Here is a 24,015-nt window from a genome sequence, read left to right as displayed (position 1 = left end):
AAATCTAAAATAATGTACAGATATGTATCCAGCTGTTCTGCACTTTTTATAAAACATTTAATAAAAAAAAATCGAAAACTCGACTATATTAGCTTTGTGATCGTTTGACGCTAAAATCGAAATTGCGTTCAAAATTTGATTAATCGCCCAGCCCTATTGCATCGTAGAAACCCGTTCTGCGTCATAAACACAAGACAGCCATCATATACATCATATCATCATCATATACACAAGCCTGCTCCAGCAGTGAGTGACTCTCACGGTCCTGATGCTGTTCCCTAGCAACCCCAGGTGCTACCCCTGGCTGGAGACGGATGCTGCTGCCGCGGGCCGCATGGTGGGCCTGTACGCCCAGCTCACCGACACGCTGCACGGGAAGTTCAGAGGTCAGTCCCCGCACCGCTGAGGTCACACGGGCCCTGAAGCTCTGTCAGAACGGAACAACGTGTTCCAACCCTGAAAGGGTGAAGGACGGGGAGGTCGTCCCCGTGGTTACACAACGACCTCCTCGGGGCCCTCGCTTGAGGTTGTCGTTTTATGCGACGGTAATTGGGCAATTAGTGTTTCACTGGAGATGCTGCTGTCCCTGACATTTGATTCATTGTGTGTGTGTGTGTGTGTGCGTGTGCGTGTGCGTGCGTGTGTGTCCGTCTGTGTGTGCGTGCTTGTGTGTGTGTAGACTCTGCATAGCCTCCCTCCTTTCCCCCCTCTTACGCACCAGCTGTATGTTGTACGTCCTTGCACTTAAAAATAGAACTTAGCATTGTGTAGCGTCTTACCCTAGATATCTGTGTCGTATACGGGGAATGGGTTAACCTAGTGATGGTTAGTACTTGGCTCTATGGACATCCTTACTGTACAGCCATATATTGTTGTTTCTCTTTATTCTGATAAATGTACTTGTAAGTAATTGTAGTTAGTATTTTTGGATAAAGGCGTCTGCTAAACGCCCTGAAGGTTAATGTAAATGCGTGTGTGTTCCCAGAACGCTTGCTGCCGGGCCAGCGGGGGGCGCTGTGGCTGTGCATGATGAGGTACTGCGAGAGCTGCACGTCCCCCCGCACCCCGGACTACCTGCTGTACCTGTACCACACACACCTGCGCAGCCTGCCCTGGGCCCAGCTGCACCCCGACACACAGCTGATGGAGCAGCTCTTCAAGGTGGGGGCCCCCACACCTGGTCTCCTCTCAGAGCCTGTCACTCACTCATATCTGATGGAGGATATCAGGTACTACCGAGGAGATCCTTGAGGTGGCGTGGTTGAACACTAGGCAGTGGTGTAGTGGGGGTGGGGGGGATTGAGAGGTTGACTAGCCCCCTGCCCCCCTTACTAATAACACTACTAATAAACATCTCTATGTATAGTACGGAAACACAAAGTAGGGAAACACAAAGTACGGAGACACAAAGTACAGAAACACAAAGTACAGAAACACAAAGTACAGAAACACAAAGTACAGAGACACAAAGTACGGAGACACAAAGTACAGAAACACAAAGTACAGAAACACAAAGTACGGAGACACAAAGTACGGAGACACAAAGTACGGAGACACAAAGTACGGAGACACAAAGTACGGAGACACAAAGTACGGAGACACAAAGTACGGAGACACAAAGTACAGAAACACAAAGTACAGAAACACAAAGTACAGAAACACAAAGTACAGAAACACAAAGTACGGAGACACAAAGTACGGAGACACAAAGTACAGAAACACAAAGTACAGAAACACAAAGTACGGAGACACAAAGTACGGAGACACAAAGTACGGAGACACAAAGTAGGGGAGCTCACCGTCTGCTCGCATTCTGTCCGCTCGCAGGTGGAGAGAGGAAGTCCCAAGAGCTGCTTCCTGTTCCTGGGGGAGGTGCTCTGCGGGGTGAACTGGGTCAGCGTGCTGAGCGAGCACTTCCAGCCCCCGCCGGCCCGCGCCCCCTCGGCCTACCCCGCCCTGCCCCCCCAGGGGGACCCCCACACCATGCTGGTCTACCTGCTGCACATGCTGGCGTTCCTCACCAAGGAGGAGCTGCTCCTCGGACAGCCGGTGAGTCCGCCGCCATGACGACCGGCCGCCCGCCGCCATGACGACCGGCAGCCCCCCATCACCCATTTAGTGTGTGTGTGTGTGTGTGTGTGTGTGTGTGTGTGTGTGTGTGTGTGTGTGTGTGTGTGTGTGTGTGTCCACTATGGCCCCCGTCGCACTCCTGACCAATGGGAGCAGGGATACCCCACTCTGCGTTTCTTCCCTCGACTTCTCCCTTGCTCATTAAGGGGGAGTCATACACACGCGATATGGGAGAAGGGTCATGTGACTGGAGGGTCATGTGACTGGAGGGTCATGTGACTGGAGGGTCATGTGACTGCAGGGTCATGTGACTGGAGGGTCAGGTCTCTTGGCTCCAGCGGCGGTGTTAATGCACCATAGAACACCGATCAATCAAGGAGCAAAGGGAAGCAAGCCAGGCCTGTTCAGTCAGCCGGTGCTATAGTGAGGAGGGCGGTCGTGACCCTAACCCCCTCCCTGTTCTACCTCTTGGTTCGACCCGCAGGACTCCCCCCTGCTCAGCCTGTTGGTGCAGTCCTCCACCCTGCCCTGGCATGAGGTGGACCTGCCCTCGTACCAGGGCGTCATGGGCTACGTGGGGGCACACTACCCCCCCTCCCTGCTGCTCTGCACCGACTCCGCCCCCCAGCTGCTGGTCCAATCGCTGCGCAGCGCCGCCGGGCTCTGGCCCCGCCCCCACGGGACCACACACAGGGTGAGCTGGGAGGAGCCTGGCTCAGTGTTACCCCGACGTGGGGGCCCTCGGGGGCCCCTGATACACACAGGGGCCACAGGGGACCCCTATAAAATAGAGATACGTATAGATAGAGATACCTATAGATACAGACATGTATAGATAATATATGTTATATATTTGATGGTACGTTTTGTGTGTGTGAGTGTGTATGTGTAATAAGATATCAATATGTATGTATAGATATGTATAGCTATATGGTTATATATTAGATAGTACATTCTCCATTGACTGACTCCCCCGCTGTGGGCGGATCAGGACGCAGTTTCCTCTTTATTCTGGGTAGCGTTCTGGGTAGCGTGGTGCTCCTGGACCTCCGACACACAGAGCTGCGGTGCGGAAGTTTGTTAGATCAATACGATACGATCTACCACACTCCCCCTCACAGCCCTGCGGTTTAGACGCTCCCGTCGGCCCGATTCAAACCCAATATTCCTGCAATATATACGGGATTAAGGGTTTGAAGAAAGGCTCTGTCCATACAAACAGACTCTGAGTCTAATGAAACCCAACCACGCGCAAACACACCACTCAGTGGTTGCAGCTGATGGTGTAAAACCTCCACTTGTGCGGGGAGCAAGCAGGCGCAGGGGGTGGGGTTGCAAGATTTCTCTGTGATCCGAAAAATGTGGGATTGCGGCCCCTCCGAAAGGTCGTGACCCACTGGGGGTCTATCAAGACACACCCTCACGGTCAGCAGTACAGGTGATGTCATCCTAACCAGTGTCCTGCCCTTCCCCCCCGCTGCCTCTATCAGCCTGCTGTGTCTGCCTCTGTTTCCCAGGAGGCCACGGTGAAAGCAGGGGTGTGTGTTAGCTGGTGCGTCCAGTCGCTGGTCACTCTGGAGCAGGGAGGCGGCAGCATCAGCCTGGCCGGCCTGAAGGCCCAGCTGGAGAGCCTGCTGGAGAGCGTCATCGCCTTCAACCCCCCCGGTAATGGAGACGCCAGGCCCTGACATGCTAACCTAACATATATGCTAACGTAGCATATATGCTAACGTAGCATATATGCTAACGTAGCGGTCACTGTGATGTGTGGGCGGGGGGTTCAACGACCCCTTCTGGCGGTGTCCTTGTTCGCCCTGCCTGAGCGGTCGAACCGATCAATCTCTCAAAGTCTTGCTTCATCAAATCAACAGAAAACCGGACTCAGTGGCGCATTTTACAGATACCAAATATAGACAGATACATCTCTATTTATAAATAGAGATATCTCCCTTTTTTACTGGTCTGGTTTAACTGGTCTTTAACCGGCCACTAACCCAGTCACCCAGTTCATAACATCCATCGCACAGCCAATCAGAGCTGTCCCAGTAGGCCCAGTAGGCTCGGAGGCTCAGCCACCATCGTGTCTCCGTGTCGGCCGTCGATGTTCAATCAACTGATGTTTACGTCAAAGTCAGATCTCTGTAGATCTTCCATACGTCGTCCTAAAGGTTTCCCTCCCCTCCCCAGAGACGGGCCTGGAGCAGAGACACATGGCGCTGTGTGGCCTGTTCAGCCAATCCCTGTCCCTGCTCAACCGAGTGGGCGTGTCCACGGGCGAGGCCCTCGCCGCCCATGTCATTTCCTGGCTGGACAGGAAGGGGCGGGCCTTCCCCATCCTGCCGCTGCTCACCGCCTGCTCCCAGGCTCTGGCCTCGGTCCGTCACATGACCCGCATCATGGAGGCCTGCATCACCGCCTACTTCGACCACGGTGCGCCAGCAGGGGGCGGGCGTCCACGGTCACACTAACATGAACAGTCAGGGTGGTTAGCGGACGCTTTTATCCAAAGGGACTTACAATGAGTCAATTCTTCAGAAGAAAGAGAAACAACAATATATCTCTGTGGGTACAGCAAGGAGGTTCGTAGAACCGAGTGCCAAGCACCAACAATCACAAAGTTAACCCATTCCCCGTACACAACAAAGATAGCTAGGTTAAGAGGCTACACAATGCTAAGTACTATTTTTAAGTGCCAGGACGTACAACGTACAATAATTGCGTAAGAGGGGTTTGTGGGGTGGGGGGGGGTTAAGGGGGGAGGCTATGCAGCGTCCAGGTGAACTCTGAACAAGTGAGTCTTGAGCCTTTTCAGAAGCTGGATGTTGAACATAAGGCCGGTCACAAAGGGATGTGTTCTGATTGGTCGGCTTGTGATCGTTCCCCTCTCCAGCGGAGGAGGAGTCTGTGGGGTGGGGGCCCGTGTTGGCGTCCCTTCAGGTGCCCGAGCTCACCATGGAGGACTTCCTGTCCGAGAGCCAATCGGGAGGCTGCTTCCTGACCCTCTACGCCTTCGTCCTGCAGCGGCTCAACACGGAACACACGGCGGCCAATGACAGGAGGACGTTGGCTCTGCTCAGCTCGTGGACCAATCAGGTCTACCCTAGGTGGGTCCTGCACTCCAGACATCACATCCTCTTAACGTGGTTCCGTCCTTCCTGCCAGGGTTCTTCCTCAGAACTTTAACTGACTTACATCTCAGGCTCGAACCCGCTGTGAAACACGTTCTCCCGTCAGCATTAACTAGAGCAGTGGTTCTCAAATGGGGGTAGGCGGACCCCTTGGGGTACTTTTGGGGTACTGAGAAAGCTTAGAAAAAATATCTATGAAAAGAAGATGAACTGTAATTTTCTTTTCTGTTGGCTAAGAGATTAGTGACATGAAGCAACGGCCCAGATTTCTCACTAAATTGTAAATTTTAGTATTTGCGCCCTAGTATTTGCACGTTCACACTGCCAGATAGAACACCAGCACTCCCTAAAGTGTTTTGTGCCGGAAGAGGGGGTATATCTCAGAGGGGGGGTACGCTAGGAGGGAAAGGTTGAGGACCAGCGAGCGAGAGGCTCCGGGGGGAGCGGCGGAACATTCCTCTGGATCTTAAAGTGTGGCTGGTCGTGTTCCCCTCAGCGGGCCAGGGGACGAGGCCAAGCTGTTCTTGTGGTGGCACCGGGCCCTGGCGCTGTCGGCGGAGCAGCTGCAGCCCGGGGGAGGGGAGGCCCCGGGCGTGGCCCTGGGCCTCCTGAGGCTGACCGCCCGGCTGACCCAGCTGGGGGAGGAGAGGCTGAACTCCGGACTCCTGGGGGCCCTCGGGCTGGGGAAGCGCTCGCCGGTCTCCAACAGGTAAGAGGGTGGCGCCTCGTGTTCCCCTGGGGGGCGATACGGTCGCTCCTGCAGTAAATGGGGCGCATTGATACAGCGCTGTTCTAACCAGCGGCTGCTCAAAGCGCTTTGCAACACTGCCTCACATTCACCCATTCATGCACACATTCACACACCGACGGCGGGGTCGGCCACGCAAGGCTTCAGCCAGCTGGTCGGGAGCAGTGAGGGTGAGGCATCTCGCTCAGGGACACCTCGACACTCGAGCCAGGGATCGAATTAGCGACCTTCTGGTTACAAGTCACCGCTCTACCTCCTGAGCTTCTGCTGCCAGCAGGGCTCAGGACACCATGTCTGCTCCTTGTGTGTCCAGGTTCAGGGTGGTGGTGCGCTGCCTGGCGGTGTTCCTGACGGTGCAGGTGGTGTCGGAGACCCAGCTGCGACTCCAACCCACCGCTGACCTGGAGCTCTCCGCTAAAGAACTACAGGTACGCACCGACGAAGCCTTTGTATCGGTGGGGTGTTTTTAGCACTGTGATAACAACACGATGTCTCAGTACCTTCTGCCCCTGGTCCTAGTGGACAAAGTGTCTCGGTACCTTCTGCCCCTGGTCCTAGTGGACAAAGTGTCTCAGTACCTTCTGCCCCTGGTCCTAGTGGACAAAGTGTCTCAGTACCTTCTGCCCCTGGTCCTAGTGGACAAAGCGTCTCAGTACCTTCCTCCCCTGGTCCTAGTGGACAAAGTGTCTCAGTACCTTCTACCCCTGGTCCTAGTGGACAAAGTGTCTCGGTACCTTCTGCCCCTGGTCCTAGTGGACAAAGCGTCTCAGTACCTTCTGCCCCTGGTCCTAGTGGACAAAGCGTCTCAGTACCTTCTACCCCTGGTCCTAGTGGACAAAGTGTCTCAGTACCTTCTACCCCTGGTCCTAGTGGACAAAGCGTCTCAGTACCTTCTGCCCCTGGTCCTAGTGGACAAAGAGTTGTCTCTGTACCTTCTGCCCCTGGTCCTAGTGGACAAAGCGTTGTCTCGGGGCCTTCTGCCCCTGGTCCTAGTGGACAAAGCGTTGTCTCGGGGCCTTCTGCCCCTGGTCCTAGTGACCAAAGCGTTGTCTCAGTACCTTCTGCCCCTGGTCCTAGTGGACAAAGCGTTGTCTCAGTACCTTCTGCCCCTGGTCCTAGTGGACAAAGCGTTGTCTCAGTACCTTCTGCCCCTGGTCCTAGTGACTAAAGCGTTGTCTCGGTACCTTCTGCCCCTGGTCCTAGTGACTAAAGCGTTGTCTCGGTACCTTCTGCCCCTGGTCCTAGTGACTAAAGTGTCTCATTACCTTCTGCCCCTGGTCCTAGTGACTAAAGCGTTGTCTCAGTACCTTCTGCCCCTGGTCCTAGTGACTAAAGTGTCTCAGTACCTTCTGCCCCTGGTCCTAGTGACTAAAGCGTTGTCTCAGTACCTTCTGCCCCTGGTCCTAGTGACTATAGCGTTGTCTCAGTACCTTCTGCCCCTGGTCCTAGTGGACAAAGCGTCTCAGTACCTTCTGCCCCTGGTCCTAGTGACTAAAGCGTTGTCTCGGTACCTTCTTCCCCTGGTTCTCCCTGCAGGCCCTGTCGGCGCTGGAGGCCCTGCCCAGCAGTAAGCAGTACGCTGAGCTGGAGGACTCGGTGACCAAGGCCGTCCAGTTCATCCGGTACCCCGGCCACTGCCTGAGAGACGGAGCCAGGCTGCTGACCCTGCTGGCCAACCTGCTCTACCCCGAGCTCAGATACCTGCACATCATTCGCTGACACAGCTCAGGCGTCTAGCAACCCTACCGGACATGCCCCTGCCTCTCTGATCCTCTGAACCTTGGGGAGACGTTTATCTTTGGTGACAATCCACGTCCATCCTGCTGCAAACCAAACAGGAGCTGCTCCTCTTCCAGTGGAACCAGAAAAGATATTGAACTCTTTTATCGGCAGGAATTGCCGTCCAGATGTGTGGACTATTATCTGCTGGTGTCATCAAGCCGGTGAGAAGCAAGTTGTTAGGCACTAACGCTGTTTTCAAGCCCTCCATGTTTACTTTATCATTATCTAAGCCTTGATTCTAATCGTTGCCTTTTGATTTGAACGCTTTCCGGTCACGTGTCTTCAGTGCAGGATTGTAGTGCACATATTTATGGATCATCAATACATAGATCTGGGAGAAGCTTCTGGAGCATCGAGGCGTCGATGTGTCCAGCCTACAGATTGGCAGGCCTCACTGACCAATCACCTGCTGGCTTCAAGTCATGCCAGTTGAGCCACTTGGAGCCCCACACCCTCACAACATGATACCTGTCAATCGGCCAGAACAACCAAGTGTTTAGTTGCTGCATTTTAACCACAGAAACACATCTCATGTATGGCCAGAAGTGGTTCTGTTGGTTCTGCCAAAGGTCAGACGTAAACCTGCTGGAAGCCAGTTGGTAGTGCAGAGTTTGGACCTCCTCAGCTTTGTTTGCTCCTGTCGACCTGAGAACAACCAGCACTGGTTCCACGAGCGCTACCTGGACCGTACCACTGCGCCACCTGGACCGTACCACTGCGCCACCTGGACCGTACCACTGCGCCACCTGGACCGCACCACTGCGCCGGCAGTGTCCATAGAAATGAGTGTCATTCTCTCTTTGCTAAATGCTTCATATATTAAGATGAGTGCGGCTCACCAAGTAGCAAATGTGTTTCCAACAGAAGGTGTTAAGATCAATTGTATGTTACGTGAATACAGTCATACACGCACATATTCTCAATACCCCTTCTCCATCCAGAACTTGGGTCAGTCTGTGCAATCTCATGGTGAATTCTACTTGTGCGTCGCAGGTAACATGGAGAGCAACTCTTCCATGCAGGAGGATAACTGACTCTGGAATCAGCATTGTGCGCTGTGGGCCGCTTAGTGGAGGCTGTTGAGTCAATAAGCACCGGGGTGACTCAGTGCTTTGGAATGATTCTCCGGAGCACAGGGACAGTAAATACACCAGGAGGGACTGCGAGCCATAGCCCAAGTCTGCTGTCATTGGAAATAATGATGTGTTATTATCGCTGCTGCTGGGGAGGCTGAATGTATGAATGTTTGGTGTGTGTGAGCTTGGACGGTGGGAAAACATGACTTATAGGAGTGAGACTCATTCACTGCGTGATCTCCGGTGTGAATGAGTGAGTCCGGGTGCGTGTGTGGTTGTGTGTGTGTGTGAGACAGACAAAGAGTGTGAATGTTCTGTGTGTGTGGCATTACATCCCTTACAAATCATCTAATGCCATTGTGTGCGTGCGTGCGTGCGTGCGTGCGTGCGTGCGTGCGTGCGTGCGTGCGTGCGAGCGAGTGAGTGAGTGAGTGAGTGAGTGGTGTGTTTGCGCTCGCGCGTGGTTACATGTCCTCATCTCAGAACACGTCTGTGAGGGAGCGAGGCGGCGGGTCTTTTAAGGTAGCGCACTCAGCCTGCCGGCTGCTGGGAGAGAGAGGAACAGGGGGTGAGGTGAGGAGACGGGGGAGACGGGGGAGCCAGACGGAGCTCTGTCTCGCGCTCGCTCTCCCCGCCCATCTTCTGATGCCCTCCACCACCACCACCTCCACCCACCAACTCCTCTGCTCCTCGGCGTCTGTTGGTCCCGCCCCCCCAGTCCGTCCGTCCGTCCTCGGGTCAGGTGGGCGAGGGTGAGAGACGGGCAGCTGTCTCTCATTGGCCGGCGTTTCTGCTGAAGCCATGGGATCCGTCAGACGCTCTTTATCCTGAGGAGCCTTTTGGACGCGCCGCGGGGAGACACGGACCAGACACAACGCCGGCTGGCGGCGCGTTTCTCCTGGTTGTCATGGAGACAGACGACGGGCTCTCACACACAGACACACACGCACACACTCTAAGAGCCTGCAAGCCTTCGACCGGGGAGGACGTCGTGTTCCGCTTCGACACACTGCTCAATATTTCAAAGAGACGATTCAAATACAAGATTACAAAATAAAAGTCTGACTTGCAAATTGTTTCCTAATAGACAATTAATAAAGAGAACGTGAAACGTTGTTGGCCTTCTTGATCTGGTAGTGAAGTGAAATGACCACAATGCATTGTGGTGCATTCCCCCTGAGCCCTGCAGTATGTCCCGACACATGGTGCAGGCTGGGGGTGAATACCAGCGGACCGAGGCCCAGCTGCCGGGACAGGACAGCTGCGCTCCGTCGGTCCCACTGCTGCAGCATCCCGGACCGCGCGCTCCACCACCGCCCGGAGGAACACGGCTCACACAACGTGACTCGCTATTAAGCCGCTCTTCATCATCGCTGCGTTTTCACCTGTAAGTGGGCGAAGGTGAGCGTGTGTGTGCGGTAGTGTGTGTTGTAGTGTCTGTGTGTGTCTGTGTGTTTGTCATTGTGTGTGTGTGTGTGTGTGTGTTGTTTGCCTGTGTGGTGTGTATAGTTGTTTGTGTCTCTCTGTGTGTGGTGTGTGACGCGTCAGACAGACTCATCGACTGAGACACCCACTGCACCTCACACCTCTTTATCAACAGATGACTCAAATAAACTTGATCTCTCTCTCCGAGGGCGTCTGAGGCAGCGTGTTCATATGAACATTCATACGGGAACCTCACATCGTTTACGTTGAATCGTGTTTGGTTAAATATTAAAGCATATATTCAGGGATATATACAAGTACAGTCAACAACGACCTCCACGTGACCTCATCTTTGAGTTGGGGTGATTATTCCTGGTAAGACTCGATTGATTCTTGACTTAACGGATTCATTTCGACTGATCAAGGCAAATCCATCTCATCAACTGGTCAGCAGTTGATCAGAAGTACACCGTGATAGTGAAACCCGTGCAGGGGGCGTGTCTTCACAACCTCTTCCCAACTTTCTGTTCTTGGGATTGACGAGGCTGCTCTGAGAAAGGAAGCTGCTCTCATTCCTTTCTGATTTCGCAACGAATCAAATAATTCCCGTGACTATACACGCGCGCGTGCGTGGGTGTCTAATTCCGTCGCAGATGGACGGATTTTCCAGCGAATCGTCAGGGGCTGACGGGGGGTCATCCTCTATTTCAGAGGGGGGGGATCAGAGCCGGCTCCGTGACGTCAAGAGGCGCGCGGCTGGGCGGCGGCGGAGGGGGACAGCGCGCGGGGGGGGATGAGCCTCCACACCGACACACTGAGGAGAGGAGGCAGGACCATGGCGGCCGTCTGACAGTCCTCACGCCGCCGGGAGAAAAAAAAGAACATCTGGTAGGACTTTATTATTTACTGCTGTTCTCCGATCTGTCGTTCTGTGAGAAGCGTCTTTTGGTTCTTGGATTTCAGCGCCGCTCCTCGTTCCTCTCGCTGACCTCTGATCAGTTAACACACGGTGATCTAAATGTTCTCTGTTCTCCGTGAATGGTCTTGCGGATGTCCGGGCGACGCGGAGACGTGCAGCGGGCTACTGGTTATATTCCGTCTGAACTGGGGGCAGTGGTCGGCGCTGTGCCTTTGTCTAGCTGCGCTCCTAGTCGGCATAGCTCCACTTCTCCACAGAATCCTAGACTACATATCCGCATCGCCCGAGAAGAGGGATACCGACTGATTAAAGCACGTGTACGGAGAGGATGGGTTGTAAAGCGGTCCCATTCAGTCCCAGTGGGTAGAAAAGACTAATGAGGAAAGCTCCTGTGGTTCTGTCCGACCGCGTTTTCAGGACCCGCAGCAGTAGAGCTGTCGCTAAATGACCCAAACACCCTTTAAATTAAATACAGGGGAACACACGTCGCGATGGATGCCAGAGATTCCTAGTTCTCATCCTGATCTACACGTATACGTGTGGAGAAAAGACCCTCCTGCATCGAGGGCGGAGGGGATTCCATCACTCGCCTCGTCTCCCTCCTCGCGCCGTGGATGGTGAGACGTTCTACTACATCCCCATGGCAACACTTACCAGAGCGAGCTCGCGGCGCTCACAGCGGGGGGTTTCCTACCTCGGCATAGCGCGATGTCTCTATATCGAGCCGAATTAAAATCATGTGACAGCCGTAGCAGCGAACTGCTCGGAGCTCCCGTCTCATTAGGAGACTGCGGACCTTGGTGAGGCCTCGACCTGCATGGGGTCAAGGGAGATGAGTTACAGATATATTGATGACACCGTTTTCATCCAAAAGAAGGGTTTGAAGGTTTGAAAGTTCTCCATGTGCATCATGTAGATACAAAGCAGCCAGAGTTCAGCCACTCACGTGCTGATGGAGTTAAAACCTACAAGGAGCAGAGGTTGGGGTCACAAGAATATTCCCACCCTAAAAATGGGGTCCCAGGCCCAGACAGGCTGGGGTTCCCCTTGGCTGTAGTACGGTCGATGGTCCCCACCAGAACAGGCCCGTCCCCTGAGCAGGTTCTATCTCCCCAGCAGTGGGCCTCAGACCCCAGCCCCCAGTGACAGGTGTCCCCGCCCCTCCAGGTGCCGCCATGGGGAAGGACTACTACCAGACCCTGGGGATCCCCAAGGCCTCCAACGAGGAGGAGATCAAGAAGGCGTACCGCCGCATGGCGCTGCGCTTCCACCCCGACAAGAACACGGAGGCCAACGCCGAGGACAAGTTCAAGGAGGTGGCCGAGGCGTACGAGGTCCTGAGCGACCCCAAGAAGAGGGCGGTCTACGACCAGCTGGGGGAGGAAGGTGAGCCCGGAAGACCCCCGCGCCCTGTTGGGTCTGGGAGGGTCGGGGTTTACTGTGTGTGTGTGTGTGTGTGTGTGTGTGTGTGTGTGTGTGTGTGTGTGTGTGTGTGTGTGTGTGTGTGTGTGTGTGTGTGTGTGTGTGTGTGTGTGTGTGTGTGTGTGTGTGTGTGTGTGTGTGTGTGTGTTTACCGTGTGTTGGTGTGTGTTGCTGTGTGTTTACCATCTGTCGGTGTGTGTTGGTGTGTGTTTACCGTGTGTTGGTATGTGTTGTTGTGTGTTCACCGTGTGTTTAGCGTGTATCAGTCTATGATTTAGTCTGTCTTCTGCATGTCTGACGCCGTCGGCTGCTTCTGTCTAATTAGCAGAGCCTGTACCCCAACACTAGCACCTCGAATAACTCCTGATGCCTTATATGGTTAGTGCACTACAACAGTGTGTGTGTGTGTGTGTGTGTGTGTGTGTGTGTGTGTGTGTGTGTGTGTGTGTGTGTGTGTGTGTGTGTGTGTGTGTGTGTGTGTGTGTGTGTGTGTGTGTGTGTGTGCGCTAACAGGCTGACATGTGTAGGCGGTTTCTGTTTAGCTGTTTGTGTGTGGGTGTGTACTGCGCGCAGACGTAAGGAAAGCCTTGCCTGCTCTCTGACGGCTCTGCCAGCAGCTTGTTCTGTTAGACACACACAGAGGCCTTCCGGCCCAACTCAGCTCCACACCCCCCACTAGTACTCACTGTAGTCTCTGTCTCCCACTCGCTCTCGCTCTAACCTCCTCTCTCTCCTCTCTAAGCTCCTGCTGCTCATCCATCACGCACCTAGCGCTGGTGATGATGACGCGCTCGTTCACGGGTGACATCGTGTCATGTGACCCGGCGTTGTGTTTTGAAACCGAAGCACATGGCCAGCATCACATCCCCGCCGTGTCTGGTCCCCGGTGACATCACGTTGGATCACATGACTATTTACTATCAACATGAAGCCTTAAGCAGCCGTCTGCATCCAGAGCGACTTGAGGGAATCCCCCGAGACGCACGTCTTAAGGGGCGGGCGGCTGGGGCTGGGGGGGGCACCTGACTCTCAGATGGCTGCAGGAGACATGACAGAGCGTCCACTAGACCAGCCTGCCCCTGACAGGCGTACAGACCCCCCCCCCCCCCCGGCGCTGATTAACTGATGGGGACCTGATCCATGGGGGGTAGGACCAGGTATTAACATAACAGGACTCCAACATGTTAACATGCCTGTCTGTCTCTCTCCCCCGTCTGTCTCTCGCCCCCCTACCTCCCTCTCCCCCTCCCTCTCCCTCCCCCCTCCGTCCCTCTCCCCCCTCCCTCTCTCTCCCTCCCTCCCTCCCTCTCTCTCCCTCCCCCTCCCTCCCTCTCCCTCTCCCTCCCTCTCCCCCTCCCTCTCCCTCCCTCTCCCTCCCCCCTCTCCCCCCTCCCTCTCCCTCCCCCCTCCCTCCCTCTCCCCCTCTCTCTCCCTCCCTCTCTCTCCCTCCCCCTCCCTCCCTCTCCCCCTCCCTCTCTCTCCCCCCTCTCCCCCCTCCGTCTCCCTCCCTCTCCCTCCCCCTCCCCCCTCTCCCTCCGTCCTCCGTCCCTCTCCCCCCCTCCCTCCCCCCCCTCCCTCTCCCTCCCCCCTCCCTCTCCCTCCCCCCTCTCCCTCCGTCCTCCGTCCCTCTCCCCCAGGCCTGAAGACGGGGGGCAGTGGCTCCTCCGGGGCCCCGGGGGGCTCCACCTACCACTACACCTTCCACGGAGACCCCCACGCCACCTTCGCCTCCTTCTTCGGGGGCTCCAACCCCTTCGACATGTTCTTCGGCTCGCGGACCCACGGCCACCCGGGCCGGCCCAACGGCTTCCCGTTCCAGGGGGGGGGCGGGGGGGGGGACCACCACCCCGTCCACAACGAGGGCGAGCAGGACATGGGCGACCTCGACGAGGACGACCCCTTCGGACACTTCCGGCAGTTCGGCTTCCCCACGGCGGGGGGCCTGAACAACGGGTTCCCCCCCGGCGAGGGGCGGCGGAGACGCGGGGGAGGGGGCCACTCGGACCGCCTGGGGACGCGGGGGCGGCAGCAGGACCCCCCCGTGCTGCACGAGCTGAAGGTCTCCCTGGAGGAGGTGTTCCACGGCTGCACCAAGCGCATGAAGATCACACGGCGCCGCCTCAACCCCGACGGCCGCAGCTCGCGCACCGAGGACAAGATCCTGAACATCGTCATCAAGAAGGGCTGGAAGGAGGGCACCAAGATCACCTTCCCCAAGGAGGGCGACGAGACCCCCGACAACATCCCCGCCGACATCGCCTTCGTGCTCAAGGACAAGGGCCACGCCCACTTCAAGAGGGACGGCTCCAACATCGTCCACAGCTGCAAGGTCAGCCTGAAGGAGGTGAGACGTCCGTCCGTCCGTCAGTCTGTGTGTGTGTGTGTGTGTGTGTGTGTGTGTGTGTGTGTGTGTGTGTGTGTGTGTGTGTGTGTGTGTGTGTGTGTGTGTGTGTGTGTGTGTGTGTGTGTGTGTGTGTGTGTGTGTGTGTGTCCGTGTGTGTCCGTGTGTCCGTGTGTCCGTGTGTCTGTGTGTCTGCGTGTGTCTGTGTCTGTGTCTGTGTCTGTGTGTGTGTGTGTGTGTGTGTGCGTGTGCGATAGAGAGAGATATTATAGGGCGCAGTAGCGTCTGTGTCACTGCGGTGTCACTGAGGACGGAGGAATGTGTTGTCCCCGTGTGACGGCTTCGCTCAGCGCACCGCCAGGCTCCCTCGGCCCGGACCACTGGAGACACATCAGAGGACCCTGCTCTGTAGCTCCAGACCCTACACTGTACACTGTACCCTACACTGTACACTGTACCCTACACTGTACCCTGTACCCTACACTGTACACTGTACCCTACACTGTACACTGTACCCTACACTGTACACTGTACCCTACACTGTACACTGTACCCTACACTGTACACTGTACCCTACACTGTACACTGTACCCTACACTGTACACTGTACCCTACACTGTACCCTACACTGTACACTGTACCCTACACTGTACACTGTACCCTACACTGTACACTGTACCCTACACTGTACACTGTACCCTACACTGTACACTGTACCCTGCACTGTACCCTACACTGTACACTGTACCCTACACTGAACACTGTACCCTACACTGTACACTGTACCCTACACTGTACACTGTACCCTACACTGTACACTGTACCCTACACTGTACCCTACACTGTACACTGTACCCTACACTGTACACTGTACCCTACACTGTACCCTACACTGTACACTGTACCCTACACTGTACACTGTACCCCAGACACTGAACTGTACCCCAGACATGTCACAGTACACTAGACACTAGTCCATACACCAGACACTGCACTGTACACTGTACCCTACACTGTACACCAGACACTGAACTGTACACCAGACACTGAACTGTACCCCAGACACTGAACTGTACACTAGACATGTCACAGTACACTAGACACTAGTCCGTACACCAGACACTAGTCCGTACACCAGACACTGCACTGTGCACCAGCCTGTACACTCGTCCTCCCTTTACTACACAGCAACACCAATGCAAGCAGACGGACACAAACGTCTTTGTGTTTGTGTAATGAGTTGAGTCTCACTGAGATCCAAACCTCTTCTCCAGCAGCGACTGGGCCAAAGAAGCAGCAGACGTGTCGGCGTGTGTTAGCCTGTGTGTGCGTTACTCTGTGTGTGTGCTTGGGTTCCTGTGTGTTCAGAGACTCTCTGGAGACACGCACACATGCAGCAGCGAGCATATGAACATCCTGGGGGGGGGGGGGGGGGGGGGGGGGGGGGGGGGGGGGGGGTGTGACGCCTCAGTATTTCATTAGCCGCTCTGACACAGCAGAGCGCTCTGATCCGTCCGTGAAATGAAACAGGGCCGTTCGATGAGTCCCGGAGCGCTGCTCCACACGGGGGTGTTTAGAATGGCAGGGGGGCTACAACTAGGGGGGGGGGGGAACAACATGGCCGCCCGGCGGGCTGCCTGGTGGTGCTAAAGGTCGCGGCTGCAGCGTGAGTCCCTCTGTTAGGAGGTAGACCGAAGGGGGTCCGGTTATTAGAACGATGTACTCCAGCGAGGGCGTTTATCAGACGCTTTAACCCAAAGCGATTTACAATGAGTCCATTTTTCAGAAGAAAGAGAAACAACAATATGTCTCTGTGGGTACAGGAAGGATGTTCATAGAACCAAGTGCCAAGCACTAACCATCACTAGGTTAACCCGTTCCCCGTACACAACACAGATAGCTAGGACTAGATGATACACAATGCTAATCATATTTTGAAGTGCCAGGACGTACAACATACGATAAGTGTGTACATTAAGGGCCTTTGAGTATATTGTTTGTGCGTTGTCAAGGGAACCTCTGGTCGAGCATTGAATCTGACTGGTGTTGTTAATGTTAGATTCCGATCGCATTATTACATTATCGTTTAAAGGCAGAGGTGTCTTGTTATTGAAGAGTCCTGTCCAATCAGGAGCCGGTATTAAAGAGGGGCTGTTGAAGGGTTCGGTCCTCGTCTGGGAACAGGCAGCCTGGAGACTGACATCAGACCAGACTGGATTTAAAAACAAGACGTGTCGCTGATTAAGTTACGCTACAAAAAGAATACTCCCAGAGCCAAGTCTGCTCTGAAGGGTGGTGGTGGTGGAGGAACCTGGTGTCCCTCCGTCTGAAGGGTGGTGGTGGTGGAGGAACCTGGTGTCCCTCCGTCTGAAGGGTGGTGGTGGTGGAGGAACCTGGTGTCCCTCCGTCTGAAGGGTGGTGGTGGAGGAACCTGGTGTCCCTCCGTCTGAAGGGTGGTGGTGGTGGAGGAACCTGGTGTCCCTCCGTCTGAAGGGTGGTGGTGGTGGAGGAACCTGGTGTCCCTCCGTCTGAAGGGTGGTGGTGGTGGAGGAACCTGGTGTCCCTCCGTCTGAAGGGTGGTGGTGGTGGAGGAACCTGGTGTCCCTCCGTCTGAAGGGTGGTGGTGGAGGAACCTGGTGTCCCTCCGTCTGAAGGGTGGTGGTGGAGGAACCTGGTGTCCCTCCGTCTGAAGGGTGGTGGTGGTGGAGGAACCTGGTGTCCCTCCGTCTGAAGGGTGGTGGTGGAGGAGGAACCTGGTGTCCCTCCGTCTGAAGGGTGGTGGTGGAGGAACCTGGTGTCCCTCCGTCTGAAGGGTGGTGGTGGTGGAGGAACCTGGTGTCCCTCCGTCTGAAGGGTGGTGGTGGAGGAACCTGGTGTCCCTCCGTCTGAAGGGTGGTGGTGGTGGAGGAACCTGGTGTCCCTCCGTCCACACTCAATAACCTCTACCCACCCCTCAGAACGCTGCTCTGAGGTGATGTGGGGGTGGTGGAGGAGGTGGTGGTGGTGGAGGTGTTGTTGGTGGTGGTGGAGGTGGTGGTGGTGGTGGTGGTGGAGGTGGTGGTGGTGGAGGAGGTGGTGGTGGTCGAGGTGTTGGTGGTGGTGGTGGTGGTGGAGATGGTGGTGGTGTTGGTGGTGGAGGTGGTGGAGGTGGTGGTGGTGGAGGAGGTGGTCGAGGTGTTGGTGGTGGTGGTGGTGGTGGTGGAGATGGTGGTGGTGTTGGAGGTGGTGGTGGTGGTGGTGGAGGTGGTGTTGGTGGAGGTGGTGTTGGTGGAGGTGGTGCAGCAGTGCTCTGTTCAGAGCACTGCTGCAGTGGAAAGCCACCGCAGCCCACTGCAGCCTCGTCGTCCAATCCCCTGCCAGCGTTGCACTGCACCGACCACACAGCCTCGCTGGAGCCGCGGCTACGGGATTAGCATTAGCATTAGCATTAGCATACGCTCACCGCGCACAGGGAAGGTAAACGGTGTGTTATCATTCCAGCTACGTGTGTACTCAACAATGCTGCTAAATAAAGAAACCGTTCCCATACTCATAGAGGGGGGGGGGGGGGCACACAGCAGCACTCATAGAGGGGGGGGGGGCACACAGCAGCACTCATAGAGAGGGGGGGGGCACACAGCAGCACTCATAGAGGGGGGGGCACCCAGCAGCACTCATAGAGGGGGGGGGGCACACAGCAGCACTCATAGAGAGGGGGGGGGGCACACAGCAGCACTCATAGAGGGGGGGGCACCCAGCAGCACTCATAGAGGGGGGGGGGGCACACAGCAGCACTCATAGAGGGGGGGGGGGGGCACACAGCAGCACTCATAGAGGGGGGGGGGGGCACACAGCAGCACTCATAGAGAGGGGGGGGGGGCACACAGCAGCACTCATAGAGGGGGGGGGGGGCACACAGCAGCACTCATAGAGGGGGGGGCACCCAGCAGCACTCATAGAGGGGGGGGGGGGGGCACCCAGCAGCACTCATAGAGGGGGGGGGGGGGACACAGCAGCACTCATAGAGGGGGGGGGGGCACACAGCAGCACTCATAGAGAGGGGGGGGGGGGCACACAGCAGCACTCATAGAGGGGGGGGGGGGCACACAGAAGCACTCATAGAGGGGGGGGGGGGACACAGCAGCACTCATAGAGGGGGGGGGGGCACACAGCAGCACTCATAGAGAGGGGGGGGGGGGGGCACACAGCAGCACTCATAGAGGGGGGGGGGGGCACACAGCAGCACTCATAGAGGGGGGGGGGCACACAGCAGCACTCATAGAGGGGGGGGGCACACAGCAGCACTCATAGAGGGGGGGGGGCACACAGAGGCACTCATAGAGGGGGGGGGGGGCACACAGCAGCACTCATAGAGCCGGTTCTGTCAGACAGTTAGAGGCTGGTTTGAAGTTCCACAAGCATCCCTCTGCTGCAGCTAGGCTATCTAGCTGCAGCTAGGTAGCCTAGCTGCAGCTAGGTAGCCGAGCTGCAGCTGGTTAGCTTAGCATGACTCTGTGCTCGGATGGCTACGGCCTCCTGATGCCGCTACGTTTACATTGAGGGCCTTCAGCGGACGCACTTGTTCAGAGTCTAGGTGAACCCTGACCAGGTGAACCCTGACCAGGTGAGCCCTGACCAGGTGAACCCTGACCAGGTGAGCCCTGACCAGGTGAACCCTGACCAGGTGAGCCCTGACCAGGTGAGCCCTGACCAGGTGAGCCCTGACCAGGTGAACCCTGACCAGGTGAGCCCTGACCAGGTGAGCCCTGACCAGGTGAGCCCTGACCAGGTGAGCCCTGACCAGGTGAACCCTGACCAGGTGAACCCTGACCAGGTGAGCCCTGACCAGGTGAACCCTGACCAGGTGAACCCTGACCAGGTGAGCCCTGACCAGGTGAGCCCTGACCAGGTGAGCCCTGACCAGGTGAGCCCTGACCAGGTGAACCCTGACCAGGTGAGCCCTGACCAGGTGAGCCCTGACCAGGTGAGCCCTGAGTCTCTTGGGGAGCTGGTGAGCGACTGCGGTCCTGACGCAGGGAGAAGACATTTGAAGGTGATGGCGGATGTGTCCTCATGCGTTCACCGCGCGGCGCTCTGCCCCACATAGAACCGTTTCCTCCTTATACGGAGACATCCGGAAGGCAGCCAATGGCCGCCCATCACAGGTCAGCGGTGACCGCGCGGGGGTCTGAGCGCCAGACGAGAGGCGGGAGACAGGAGCCTCTCCCTGTTGGTTTCAGGAGAGCGCTAAACTAATTGTCCTGGCATTTCAGCTGCTTATGTAAGTCCTCACGGAGCCGGGACAGGAAACCCTGTCCATCATGTACCGAGGAGCAACTCTTACACTTAAAAGAGTGTTTGTGTGCTTGTGCGTGTGCGTGAATGTGCGCACATACGTGTGTGTGTGTGTGTGTGTGTGTGTGTGTGTGTGTGTGTGTGTGTGTGTGTGTGTGTGTGTGTGTGTGTGTGTGTGTGTGTGTGTGTGTGTGTGTGTGTGTGTGTGTGTGTGTGTGTGCATGTACCCTGTGAAACATATTCTGAGAAGCAGAGCAACTTTTAGATTTACAGTTAGAGCGTTTGTGTGTGTGTGTGTGTGTGTGTGTGTGTGTGTGTGTGTGTGTGTGTGTGTGTGTGTGTGTGTGTGTGTGTGTGTGTGTGTGTGTGTGTGTGTGTGTGTGTGTGTGTGTGTGTGTGTGTGTGTGCTGATGGTTCTGGGGCTCTGTCTGAGCCATAAGGATTATGCAATCAGCAGGTCTTTGGTCCAGCTGGCAGTATGTTGTGGGCGCCATGGCAACGTGTTTGTGTGTCTGTGTGTTGGGGTGCTGGGGGGGGGGGGGGGGGGGGGTGCTCTGTGGTGAATGGACATGAGTTCATAATAGTAAATGACACGACCCCCGGCCGCCTGCTGAATGACGTGTGACCTCCTGGCATCTCCTGGCAGCCGCACAGAACGGACTCAGCCCTATAGTGCCCCCCCTCACCCCATCAATACCCCCCCCCCCCTCACCCCATCAATACCCCCCTAACACCCCCCTCACCCCATCAATACCCCCCCAAGCACCCAGCCCTCATCCCCCCAACACCCCCCCACCCAAACATCACCCCCCCCCCCCTGCTCCCCTCTCCTAGAGGCCCCCAGACAGCGACACCCTTCTAAGAACCTGTCCTCAGACTCATGCTGAGAGACGGGGGGCCGGTGTTATCTTTATCGCCATGGCGACGGCGTTGGGAGTAGGCGGAGGAGAGTCTGGCCAGGGAGGCGGTGGTACGGCCGTCTGTCCCCCTGGCTCGCCCAGCGACAGACGGATAGATTACCGCCCTGGAGTAGAGGAGCGGTACGGTTACTGACGCTCATTAGAGAGGAGTTTATCTGGAGGGGAGCGGGAGGCCGTTTACACCAACTAATATATCCACTGAATAAACCTACTGCTCCTCTCTCTCTCTCTCTCTGTCTCTCTCTCTCTCTCTCTCTCTCTCTCTCTCTCTCTCTCTCGCTCTCGCTCTCGCTCTCGCTCTCGCTCTCGCTCTCGCTCTCTCTGTCTCTGTCTCCCCCTCTCCCCCTCTCTCTCTCTCTCTCTCTCTCTCTCTCTCTCTCGCTCTCTCTCTACTGGTAGCTCAACCCCCAGGGTGGAAGTACCAGGATAATTCTGTGTATTTTTGTGTGCGTGTGTGTTTCTTCGTTTCTGTGTGTGTGGGTGTGTGTCCATTTTTTTCAGGAGGGTTATTCTGTGTGTGTGTGTGTGTGTGTGTGTGTGTGTGTGTGTGTGTGTGTGTGTGTGTGTGTGTGTGTGTGTGTGTGTGTGTGTGTGTGTGTGTGTGTGTGTGAGCGCGCTTGCGTGTCTGTTTCTTTTACTTCAAGCCCAGCCTGTTTGACATGCCCTCAAACTATTTACGAGCTCAGCCCATTCCAGCCTCACTTCGTTTGCTCTTGCTATGAGGCCGCTGCTAAATTTAGCGCCCAGTGCTATCTAGAGTCCTCAGAGCTCGGCCCAAGCACACACGCACACACACACACGCACACGTACACGCACGCACACACGCACACGCACGGCGGTCTCCCATCGTCGATTAACTGTGTGTTTGCTCGGACTAGAAAGGCTGTGTTCTTTCTAGAGTCTCTGCCAAGACCTCCCTAGAGCTCCTCTCGTCTAAAGATGATCTGCTAGGAATACACAGTTCAGCTGTCACTCAGAACACCTCGTAAACACAGCGGAGAGAGGCTGCTGTGGTACACACGAACGCGTACACACGGACACACGCACGCACGCACGCACACGCACGCATTCATTAGCGTTGGTCTCTAGGACGAGCTAACAAAACATGGTGTTCACATTTTCTTCCTGCTGGTCATGGAAACATGAGGTCACTGAAGCTCCCGGGGCCGCGGTCACTAGTGGAGCGATGGCTTAACCCTTCCTCCTCCTCCTCCTCCTCCTCCTCCTCCTCCTCCTCCTCCTCCTTCTCTCCTAATTTTTTTCTATGGAAATCTTGTACGTATACATCTTTATTTATATTTCACGTAACAAGATCTTCGAGTTTATATTTTATCACAGCTTAGCAGCTTTACGACCGTAGCCATTTCCCCAGGGAATTTTAAAGTATGCTAATCGTAATTCTCTCTCTCTCTCTCTCTCTCTCTCTCTCTCTCTCTCTCTCTCTCTCTCTCTCTCTCTCTCTCTCTCTCTCTCTCTCTCTCTCTCTCTCTCTCTTCCCCCCCCCCCCCCCCCCCTCCAGGCTCTGTGTGGGTGCACAGTCAGCATCCCCACCCTGGATAAGCGTGTCATCGCGCTGCCCTGCCATGACATCATCCGCCCGGGCACGGTGAAGCGTCTGCGGGGGGAGGGGCTGCCCTTCCCCAAGAACCCCTCGCAGCGCGGCGACCTCATCGTGGAGTTCTCCGTCCACTTCCCCGACCGCATCCCGCCGCAGTCCCGCGAGATCATCCGCCAGCACCTCCCTCAGTCGTAGAACACGACGCACACACAGACACACAGGAACACACACCGGACCACCCCCCATCTCCACCCCCCCCCCCCCCCCCCCCCCCCCCCCCCCCCACGAGGACAAGGACGCGCCCGGACCCCCGGCCCCCCCCCCGACCCTCCCGGTCTCAAAGGCGACCCTGACCCCCCCCAGGCGACCTCTGGGAGATAGTGGACCCCCCCCCCCACTGGACCCTGACCTCCGACCTTGACCCCCCAGGCGACCTCCGGGAGATAGTGGACCCCCCCCACTGGACCCTGACCTCCGACCCTGACCCCCCAGGCGACCTCTGGGAGGCAGTGGACCCCCCACTGGACCCTGACCTCCGACCCTGACCTTTGAACTGACCCCCTCTGACCTCCGGGAGGCAGTGGACCCCCCCCCACTGGACCCTGAGCCCCCCCCCCCCCCAGGTTATCGGGGCTCAGGACGGCGTCGGCACAATTTATGCTTTTAGTGAATTTAACAAAATCCTTGAAGTTTTTGCGTTTTTATTAATGACTTTATTAATGAAGTGTTTTCTACACAGCAGCAGCCGCTGGCCCCTATCTGCGTGTTTTCTGACGAACAAACCCAAAGGAGATTTTTTTAAATGGAACATTTCGAGGATCTTCTCGTGAAAAGGGCGGCCTCCATGTGGACTCTTCTTCTTCTTACCTTCGGTGTACCAGCAACTGACCTCAGCGTTTTCAAATAAGGTTTTTTTAAGTTTTTCAATGTTTGAAAAAAGCAAACTAGCAAGACACGGACATCGATCTGTGTGTGAGTCGAGGCGCCGCCGGTATGAATGTGCACACAAAGCCCCCCGCCTCCTGACGTACTCAGTGACGGACCTCAACTGCAGCAGGAACCCTGACGACGACAATCTCCCGCCAGCAGGGCGTTCGGTTCTCCGCTGAAAGGTGCTTCGTTCTCTGGAGCCGTGAACCGCCATCTCAGCGCCGGAGGGACTTTAACGTGCCTTATTCCTATCGTGTCATTAGTATTAATGCACACACGTACTGGCCCGACGAACACAGCATAGGTGCTGGGTCAACGTTCACCGGTCTGACGGTGGAGACACGCTCGAGTCGCCACACGCTGGGAGAGGGATTAGAGAAGGAACACAAGCTCTTGCATATATTATTTCTGTACATAAGGAG

At 56.1% G+C, this 24,015-nt stretch overlaps 2 protein-coding genes across 5 annotated transcripts in view; both read left to right on the top strand.

Annotated features, from left to right (window-relative positions):
* The window catches only part of epg5 (ectopic P-granules autophagy protein 5 homolog (C. elegans)), a 37,122-nt gene extending 27,192 nt beyond the window's left edge, over window positions 1–9,930 (top strand). The window contains exons 37-46 of one of the 2 annotated variants that reach the window (XM_056602629.1): window positions 283–386; window positions 986–1,161; window positions 1,828–2,049; window positions 2,555–2,764; window positions 3,588–3,735; window positions 4,258–4,500; window positions 4,961–5,174; window positions 5,695–5,907; window positions 6,260–6,374; window positions 7,483–9,930. In XM_056602629.1, coding sequence (XP_056458604.1) covers window positions 283–386; window positions 986–1,161; window positions 1,828–2,049; window positions 2,555–2,764; window positions 3,588–3,735; window positions 4,258–4,500; window positions 4,961–5,174; window positions 5,695–5,907; window positions 6,260–6,374; window positions 7,483–7,665 — 1,828 coding nt within the window. In that variant the 3' untranslated portion in view covers window positions 7,666–9,930. Of the gene's footprint in view, window positions 1–282; window positions 387–985; window positions 1,162–1,827; window positions 2,050–2,554; window positions 2,765–3,560; window positions 3,736–4,257; window positions 4,501–4,960; window positions 5,175–5,694; window positions 5,908–6,259; window positions 6,375–7,482 lie in introns of both variants that reach the window. The other variant, XM_056602628.1, reaches the window with a different exon arrangement.
* A 121-nt stretch (window positions 9,931–10,051) lies between these two features.
* dnajb5 (DnaJ heat shock protein family (Hsp40) member B5) lies at window positions 10,052–22,886 on the top strand. Of its 3 annotated transcripts, none has more exons than XM_056602635.1 (4): window positions 10,052–10,191; window positions 12,316–12,534; window positions 14,208–14,914; window positions 22,625–22,886. In XM_056602635.1, the coding sequence occupies exons 2-4, from the start codon at window positions 12,324–12,326 to the stop codon at window positions 22,856–22,858; spliced, it is 1,152 nt and encodes a 383-aa protein (XP_056458610.1). In that variant the 5' UTR covers window positions 10,052–10,191; window positions 12,316–12,323; the 3' UTR covers window positions 22,859–22,886. The 3 variants fall into 3 exon arrangements, with proteins under 3 accessions (XP_056458610.1, XP_056458609.1, XP_056458611.1); XM_056602634.1 differs by lacking the exon at window positions 10,052–10,191 and adding an exon at window positions 10,990–11,117; XM_056602636.1 differs by lacking the exon at window positions 10,052–10,191 and adding an exon at window positions 11,124–11,765.
* The last annotated feature ends 1,129 nt before the right edge of the window (window positions 22,887–24,015 follow it).

Source organism: Gadus chalcogrammus, chromosome 11 (assembly GCF_026213295.1).
Source record: "Gadus chalcogrammus isolate NIFS_2021 chromosome 11, NIFS_Gcha_1.0, whole genome shotgun sequence".
Lineage (NCBI taxonomy): Eukaryota > Metazoa > Chordata > Actinopteri > Gadiformes > Gadidae > Gadus > Gadus chalcogrammus.
The sequence above is the reverse complement of the archived record's forward strand: the minus strand, read 5'-3'. Positions and strand labels throughout refer to the sequence as shown.

Excerpts from the sequence above, each read along its gene's own strand:
- dnajb5 (XM_056602635.1), top strand. The coding sequence starts at position 12,324 with ATGGGGAAGGACTACTACCAGACCCTGGGGATCCCCAAGGCCTCCAAC. Across the intron at positions 12,535-14,207 it reads CGACCAGCTGGGGGAGGAAG|GCCTGAAGACGGGGGGCAGT; the intron begins GTGAGCCCGGAA and ends CCTCTCCCCCAG. Across the intron at positions 14,915-22,624 it reads GCAAGGTCAGCCTGAAGGAG|GCTCTGTGTGGGTGCACAGT; the intron begins GTGAGACGTCCG and ends CCCCCCCTCCAG.